The 9,667-nt window shown below is 32.8% G+C and overlaps 1 protein-coding gene across 1 annotated transcript; it reads right to left on the bottom strand.

Annotated features, from left to right (window-relative positions):
* Positions 1–3,829: 3,829 nt before the first annotated feature.
* Positions 3,830–9,414, bottom strand: LOC101252023 (vesicle-associated membrane protein 724). Its single transcript, XM_004229186.5, has 5 exons — positions 8,818–9,414; positions 6,524–6,665; positions 6,302–6,422; positions 4,420–4,482; positions 3,830–4,335 (listed from the first exon to the last, which is right to left on the bottom strand). The coding sequence occupies exons 1-5, from the start codon at positions 9,005–9,007 to the stop codon at positions 4,186–4,188; spliced, it is 666 nt and encodes a 221-aa protein (XP_004229234.1). The 5' UTR covers positions 9,008–9,414; the 3' UTR covers positions 3,830–4,185.
* Between the last annotated feature and the right edge of the window lie 253 nt (positions 9,415–9,667).

The raw sequence follows: 9,667 nt of genomic DNA, 5'->3' as shown, positions 1-9,667 counted from the left end.
GTGGCAATAGCTGAAGCTGGGAAAGAGATGATATGGCTATTATCTGGAGGAATTGAGCAAGAAGAAGAGCGAGAAGTTTCTTTACTCAGATAGCCAGAGTGCCATACAATTGGTGAAAATCCAGTCTATCATTCGAAGACAAAGCACAGTAGAAGGCGGTACCATTTCACTCGCAGGGTAGTGGAGGATGGTGATATGTGCTCGGAGAAGATAGAGGGTGCAAAGAACCACGCAGACATGTTGACAAAATATGTGGATATTGGAAAATTGGGGTTATGCAAAACCTCGGTTGGTCTTCTGAAGTTGTTGCTACAGATATTGCGATGTGGTAAAGATGTTAATGATGAAGAGTTTTTTTCTAGAATGAATTTTTTTTGGATGACTGAATCAGTCTCCAAGTGGGAGAATTGTTAGGTTGTGGAGTCTGATTAATATTTGATGTACTGTCATATATTAATGTTCACGCGGTTCACCCTCCGCGGCGAGGTTGCCGGGGGGTTATTCTCCATTTATTCTCTGTAACTAAAATACTCTGAATTATTAATATACACATAACCGCCGTGGGAGTTTACTCATGAGATGCTACCACGAACTATTGGTTTCTCTCTCTAGATCTATCATCTCTCTCTCTCTCTCAAAAGTTCTTGTGTTCTTCATTCATCAAGTGTGTGTGTGGATTCAATCCTAACACTACACGCACAACAGTTGTCAATGATTTTTTAAGAAAATATTTTTAGTTTCTTTCATCTTTTTTCAATTTTATTTTTTTTTCTTTTAGAACTTGTAAACGATATACATACACAAATTGATCCATCAAGTTTTAGATTGCTATAATACTTACCTCAAAATCATTCAGTTGTTTTTTTGGATTTATAAATTTCTGGAAAATTGAAGAAAAAACTTATTATTCTCCATCGTGTTTATCGGATTTGAGCGAATCTATGAGTGCGAGTAAGTTTTGTGTACGAAATCTACACATTTCTTGTTACTTGATTTCAAATTTAGTTTGAAGATTTGAGCTAAAAATTAGAAAATTTCATTGATGTACAAAGCTGTTAAAATCAAAAAAGAAATGTGGGTTTCTGGGTTTGAATTTAAATCTGAAAATCTTCATTTGCAATTACTAATTTGAAGAGACTAAATTGAATCCTTATGAGAATTTCATTGTTGAGTTCTTGAGTTTGAAAACATCCAAATCAATTGCTTTGAACTAAAAAAATTGACGAATGAAAGACGAAATACAAATCTATGGACAACCATTGTCAAAGAGTTTCAAAGCTCAAGTATGAATTTTTTAATTTGTCGGTGAATTAATCTTTTTCAGTGATTATTTCCTCCTCATTGTCGGTTCGTTCGATAAATTTCTCTAACAAATATAAAATTTATCATTCATCAAAGATGGGGTTGGGACTGTTGATTCTTCTCCTCCAAAGTGAAAAAGAAAGTTATATCTTCCATTAAAAGGGTTTCATTTTGCTTATAAAATAAATAAATAATATATAATACTATTTAATTATAACAAAAGTATAATAAAAATATTCTTTTTAGTGTTTTTCGCTTCTCACTCTCTCAAAGAGAGTGAATACACTCTCTATGCCAACTCATCATTTAAGGAGTCATTTATTTCATTTTAAAATAGTCTTAGGGGGTATAGGACACCCGTGAAGTTGCAGTGTGTAGTTGAAATTTCAAGTATAGGTTGGTGGGGAGTTTTAGACTATTTTCTCTATTAGGAATAATCTAATGTTTAAGGTTAAGCACTTAGATCTAAGCCCGACGTTATCCGAAGAAATAATTTTCAAAAGTTATATTTGCATAACATTTGAATTTTCCTGTATAACTTTGAACTCCAACATGAATGGACTTGGTTGCACCATGTAATTTAACAAACTATCTAGTCTTTGTATTCTCCACCCCTATTCCCTCTCATTTTTATAAATAAACGAGAAAATGGTCAAATTTCCCCTTAACCTATTATCGAATTTTGAACTACACAGTTATTCTTCACGAGAGTTCTGTCACCTCCCTACACTATTTTAAAATGGAATAATTACACCCTTAGATGCTGACATGACATAGAGAGTGTTCTCACTCTCTTGGAGGCACGTGGAAGTCAGCATAATTAATAAATAATTTTATAATAATATTTTTAAATTTATCTTTTTATTAGATTTTTTTTTTACTTTTCTCTTTAAGTTTTTTGTTTCTTTTTCTTTTGTTCCCTCTCTTTCTCGTTACTCAACATTTATTCCATCACCATTTCCTCCACCTTGAACCACTATCATTGCTCTAACCACATTTTTTGTCCATCTTCTAATATTTTTTAGATTTGCTTCACCAGTTTCTACAAATTAACGCTGCAAATCATCAAAAATAAAATCTGGAAAAAAATAAAATTATTAAACACCTTCCATAATAAAAAAAAATTCATTCTATTATTAGATTTTTTAAAATTATTGGAGAAACCAAATCAATTAAAACAATTATGACTATATAATAGATTTTTCGATGATGAATTTCATAAACCAACCAAACATGAGTTTTGGGTTTATAATTTGGGTCATCATCCAACTTTTTTTCATTTTTATCAGTATCAAGTTATTTCAAAATATCAACATCATTAATCTACCTTCTAATCGATTTTGGGTTAGTAACATACATCAATCATGAGATCTTATATTTAATCTCTATTGTTGTTTGGTTAAGAACCAAGAATTTAAACATCGCAAAACTGTAGTAAAATATCACAAATTTGGTGTCATGGAGACAAAGAAAAAACATAATAAAAATTTAAAAAAGAAAAAAGAAAGGAGATGAATTATCAAGCTTGTCAAGATGCCTGAAGGATATTATGAAATGATGAGAAAATAATAATAAAAATAACTTTGATTTTTTTTCATGGGTGAGTGATTTGAAATTAGAAGGGAATGAAAAACAAAAAAAGAAGAAGAAGACGAAGAAGGAGGAGGAACAAAAAAGTATACATATTTTTATAATTAATGAAAAAAGTGATAAAGAGAAAAAAAAATATAAATAGTAAAAAATTAACAGCTGGCGCAAGTGAGCATCACAACATATTGAGAATGTAGTTGTCTAGTTTTAGGATGGTATACATTTTGTTTTTAAAAACTATGGAGGGTAATTGGACTCCCACAAAGTATAAATGTGTAGCCGAGAATTCGATAATAGATTAGAGAGGTATTTGTCTATTTTCTCTAAATAAACTAAAGATATTTAAGTTATATAAGATATCAATAACAAAGAAAAATATTTTACATGTATATATCCAAAATACTTGCTCAAGATATGACAAGAACAAGATAGTTCAGGTAGGTAGAGAGAAATAAATTATCTGAAATCATTTTAAGGTGACAAACAACCCCTCTCTCAACCAATATGGAGAAGTAATTGATACCCTATATAGGAAAAATTGAGTATCAGAAGTGTGAATAATATAACATGAGAATGCAACATTGAATTAATCCAGAATTAAAATGAGTATAACGATAATACTAAGTTAAGAAAATAAATATTAGCCCTGAGTTAACTTCTAAAATTAACTCATAAATTGATAATTATATATGACCACATAAGAAGACAAAAGGACTTGTCGATAAAAGAGAATTGCTCAGATAGTAAGCAAGTCACACCTTCAACCTCTACAACACGTTGTAGGATGGAGTCACCAACCGAGCAAATACGGTGGGAGGGTATTCAATTTTTGCTAATCAGCTCTGCATTTCCTCAACTTCACTCAAAAGATGAAGCAACAAATAAGAAGGAAGAGAGAAAGCCAGTGACATTACAACAAAGCTATCAATCACAGATATTTTCACTGAATCAAAATTCTTTTACCAATTATAGATATCTAGCATGTCTACAATATACACAGCACAGAATACACAATTTTAAGCTTATATCCACTGCCTGCAACCCTCCACCCCGCCGAGGCCTCCCCGAAAACAAACACACTAATAAAAAGACATTCACACTGCTCTAAGAATCTATAAGAAAATAACACAGGAAAAAAGAATGTTTTTTTCTGGTTTTTCTAAAAGGTTTCTGAAACAAAGGCCATATAGATGCTTTACTTTCTTCATGGCAAATTCCTCCTCAGATGTGCCTGTTTGGATCCTGTCAGTCCACATGTGTATGAATTCGGTCCCAACTGTGTGCATTGATATGCTAGTTCGTGCAATTGAAGCCACGACAAATTGAAAGCCAGATTATAAGAACCAATAGCAGGATGATGCCAAACACAACCAACTTTATTTTCATATTCTGATACCACATCTTCCGCCGTATTTGAGTCCCCTTTGTCTTGAATTCAAGGGCCTGAAAGCAAACATATACAGTTTGAAACATTTTACACATGCCATTAACACTTGCTAATATAATAAAATTACCAACCGAACTTACCGAATCACGCAGGTTCTCAGTCTTGCCAGATAGTATAGTCAAGTCTTCCCCTCTTTCAATGGCCTGGCATGTTTAAATTAAGTCAAATGAATAGAAGTTTAAATAGCTTGAGTTGTTGCTTTTCCAAATCACATAAATGCTTATAAAAGCCTAGAGCAATTGCTGAAGTTCACAATCCCATAATGCTGAAACACATGTCAAAGTTAACATCTGACTTGCAGATTGCAACAAAAGCACATTGCATCATCGCATCAGATATATTAAGTATTGCTGAATACCAGAATCAGGCATGTCAACAACCCTTATTAATCGATTATGGATTCAAGAAGCACTAACAACTACGTAACTAGTCAATCTACCATGGTACAATGATGCTAAGCTATTAAAGGGAGTTGGCGTCCTTGCTAGCTGGAACTTGGATATCCTTGTTCTGTAGGTCTAATTTTGTAAGTCTGGAGCTTCAGCCAAAAAAAAAATAAAAAATAAATTCTAAGATGACCTCCAAACTTGGTGGAAAGTCTATTTTTCATGCATAAACTAAAAGTAATTTGGAACTTTTTTTCTGAAATATTAATGTTACAGTTATTGGCATTATAAGCAGTCATTCATCTTCGTTCAAGTTACTGTTAACGCACTTCATAGCTTCAAAAGCTGAAATCTCATGGAACACATAGTGAGGTCAGAGACCGAGTAAATCCATGAGAGAACCAACTTAATAAGACAGAAATTATTGATGCATCACACAATAGATCAGTGCCCTGCAGACACTTTTCTCTTCTTTTTTTAAACTAAATTTGTCCATGTCATTGGATGCATCGTGCAACCACAATCAGAGAGAATCACATGGTTATTACCTCATCAAACAACCACAACTCAATCACATTTCAAGACGCTACTCCTTAACAGTACATTGAAACTTAAAGAAGCTGGCAAACAACAGGGTTCACCATCGCTTAGATGCTTCTCAAGTGAAAAGGTACAGGTTCGTAATTTTGACAGGATTTTGTGATTCATTAAGGAACATGGGATACTATAATAACCAGATGCTAAATCCAAAAAGATTACATGTATTATTAACTATCAAAAAATGAACAAAGATCAAATATGATGACGAGTATCTAGTATGACATGAACGGTCCATGCCAACTACATGACTTAAGATGTAAGTGTTTCTGAACAAAGATTTGTTAGTCAAAAAGGAAGATCTTAGACAAATGCAAATAAAAATAGGAGATAAGATATTCTCAAAAAAAAAAAAAGGAGATAAGATAAATTCCATAAAATAGACAAAAGATGTATTGTTGTAAATTAGGTGAAGTCAACGAATTTTAAGCTCAAACCAAGATGCGAACTCAATTCTCTGAAAGCAAAATTGCACAGACTCTACCCGCACAAGACCCCCCCCCCCCCCCACTTAGTGAGATTCCCTAGGTATGTTGTTGTATAAAACCAATTTTTATTTTACCTATGGAACTTCTAAAATTATTTTGGAAACTGTCTATGGTATACACAAATGATTTTCAGAAGGGACGGGGTAGTGTCGGAAGAATAAAAAGATTTAATTAGGTACCATGTAAGGTTCAAGATTATGTTTTCTAATAAGCTATCAGGTCCAAATATATTCATCCCACATTTGTGGACGAAATTAATGAAGGTTCATCTTTAACTACAAATCCATCACACAATAAGACGTTCATGTAGCTGTACAAAGAGGAGGAATAAATTACTTTTATCAGGATATACTAAGCAAAATTCATCCTTCTCAAAACCAAAAAAGATAAAGATGTCAGAGGACAATATGTATCATAAAGAAACAAGTGCAACCAGATTGCAGAAGATAATATCATATGCAAAGCATCTTTCTCCAGTTTACTTGGCATACCTTGTCAATATTCTCCAACATAATACTTTTGACTTCAGACACTTGGGCTTTAACTTTTAGTAGTTTCTCAATCTCGTCAGCGTGGTCAATTATATACTGCATGTGTTCTTTCATGACAGGTCTGAAAAGTTTGACATATTTTGCCTGTTATGCTTCTGAGTTCTGTGTAATAGAATACACCTGCAGTAGAATATGAGAATAAATATTTTTTAAGCAACATACCCGAACTCTTTATTAAGACTTTTAGCCACAGCCGTATCTGCTTTACCACCACCATATCTTTTATTAAAATCAGCTCTCACACGTTCCAAAAATGCAATAGAAATTTGCTTGCCCACAGATTCTTTGGAAACTACACAATAAGCTGCAAAAGAATAACAGGTATTAGATCAGACTTGCACAAGATTCAGCTGTTTCATCAGCCTATAGTATAAGACAGTCGGAGGAACATAAGTGAAAGGAGGTCAATAGAATAGCAAAAAGTGATTAATCACTTCCCTGCAAGTATCAAGCGAGAGCAAGCTCAAACAGATTTACTAGGAAACACCAGACAATTCTCGACACTAGAGCATATATCTCTTTTTTAATAGGATCACTAGACCATATAGCTAATGATATCATTTAACCATTCAAAAGGTTAAGGCTCTTTGAAATCATCAGCAGAGACACCGTATCAGAAAAAAAGAAAAAATACTCCACCGTCCCAAAAAGATTGTCTTGATTCGCAATACAAGGGTCAAACTAATTAATGTTTGGTGTGAGTTCGAACATAGAATCTTCATTTTTAAATAAAATTTTACAAATTTACAAACTACATAAAGAGTACTACAAGTCAAGTTAGTTAACAATTCAAAATATTTAGAAACTATTTGAAAGAATTACGGTCAAAGAAAATATCCTTTGACAGTTCAAAATTTTGGGACAGAGGAGGTATGTTATTTGCCTAGGCACTTCGGCACTGGAGGTTTACATAGAGCCATGAACTAGTAAGACTGTCAATCATCCACTCATTCTAAACTACAATATGACCCAAGGTAAGCAGTAATTATCCTACAAATACAATATATATCCCTTTATTTAACTGTCTATTAGCTCCTTCCCCTCTCACTCAGCCTCCTCAACCTACAGAGTACAAAATCTTGATGGGTAGCACTGTGTAGAACTTCCACTAAGATAAGAAGCTAAGTTCTGCCTCAATCATTTTATAGCAAGAATTATAGGATAAGTTCACAATTCTACCTCCAGTCAGTATTTATTTGTACATAAAAAGTAAAGAACTACACTTCATTAGGATGAAGCATGTGTTATCAATGAACTTGGAAACATATCCACTTTTCTAGTGTTTTGTTAGAATTCGGATTTCTTTTTCTACATATAGAGAATTTTGACTATTCAATAAACCACTAGAATCTCAAATTATACGTATAGAGAATATTGACTATTCAAAAAACAGGAGGACAGAACATCCACCAAAGTTGTTCTCCCACTTCCCATCAGCTAATTATCCGACGATTCCATCTGCTGAAAGACAAATCTCAACTGATCCCACATAGACATTTCACATCCTATATCTTTTGCACTCAGCTTATAATACTAACTTTCAAGAACTAAAATAAATTCTGAGTATTATATTTATAGGAACATCGCTCATCACAAAAATGAACGCAGATAAGTGACAGAAATTTCAAACTTGAAACACTATTGGTGAAGGTGATGCCTAAGTAAGGATGAAGAAGTATCTATCAATAACACCTCAATCCCAAACTAATTGGAGTCAGCTATATGTACTCTCTGTATTCATTCCTCTCTTATAATTTGCCTATTTTTACACTATTTTCATTTGTCAACATACCAGAACCGTCTTATGTATAGGTGCTTGTGACTGCAAGCATTGAACATTTCAAATCTCGCTAAGATATCATTGTTGAGCTTATCAATTTAGCTAGCGTTTGTTCATAGCCTTTGAGAGTAGATTTTGAAAATTTATCTTTAGATGTCTATTTGGCCGTGAAATTTGATCAGATTCTGAAATTTTGATGTTCAAATATTTTCAAGTTGTCAGATCATCACTAACATATCATTGATGAGCTTTTCTTGCGTTTGGCCACATATTTTGATCAAAACTTTTGAAAAAATAATTCAAGTAAAATGCATGTCCAAACATAAATGAATTCACATTTCAGAAGTCACAGCCTCAAAAACTCAAATTTTCGTCTTTCAAGTTTCAACTTCAAAATTTATGGCGAACTAATCTTCTGTTATACTCTCAACCAAAGATCCAATTATCCTAAGCACAATACTCACCCTTTCTTCCCAGCAATGTTTGAACATAAAAAATAAGTAAGATGTTCACATACGTTGTCCCTTTTTTCTTAGCAGCAATCTTTCAACAGCAATAAAGACTCCACCTTTTTCCTCAACAACTCAAGATCCATCGATACCCATTTCAAATCCAACTAAAACAAACTAACAGAAGTGTATAAACAACATAAAAAAAGATAAAGAGGAGAATTTACCATAACCATCTTGAACAAGGAAGTTAAAAGTATGATGATCACAATTATAAGTGAACTTATTATTTGAAGAGGGCAATTTCTGCAAACACTGAGCTGCAATCGCCGGGAAATTCCCGGTGAACTCTGTGTATTCAGCTAGTACCATAGTACCACGAGCTACAAAACTGTATATGAAAGATTCTTGACCCATTTCGTTAAATTTCAGTAACCCAACTGAACTAAAGTCCGGGATGCACGGCGGCGGAGTATTACCGGGAAGTTGGCCGGAGCTTTTATTAATTTATTATTAAAAAAAATGCTCCTTTTTGCTTTGTGATTAAGGTAGTTTGTTTTTATTTTTGTGTAGAAATGAATATAAAGAAGAGCAACGGCGCCGTTGTAGTTTGAATAGATCAAGAAAATGGACTTTCTTTATATTTATTTAAATAAATTTATTTCCAAGAGGAGAAAAAAATATTTAACTTATTAATATTATATTTAAAAAATATTCTAGAACTAAATTGGGTTTGAGGGAAAGAAGAAAGGTATATTTACATTTGGCTTTGGGAGACAAAGGTTAACTTAGGTGGCTTGAATTGGTATCTTAATTTACCAACTACTTTGTTAACAGCAAGTTCGGCTTAATTAATCGAAACGAATATTAAAAAGATTCTTAAATTTGGGGAAATTTTTTTTGCTTTATTTTTCAAAATGTAATTAGCATTTTTCTTTTGGAACGTAGAAAACATATATTTTATTTTACGTATATGATATTTATTGTTAATTGAAATTATGTAGATATAATATCTGATATTCTCTGTTCCATTTTATATGAGGTGTTTTGATTTGGCACGAAACAAAAGAAATTTTT

This window comes from Solanum lycopersicum, chromosome 1 (assembly GCF_036512215.1).
Source record: "Solanum lycopersicum chromosome 1, SLM_r2.1".
NCBI classification, from domain to species: Eukaryota; Viridiplantae; Streptophyta; class Magnoliopsida; order Solanales; family Solanaceae; genus Solanum; species Solanum lycopersicum.
Note: the sequence above shows the minus strand (reverse complement) of the source record. Positions and strands in the feature narration are given on the sequence as shown.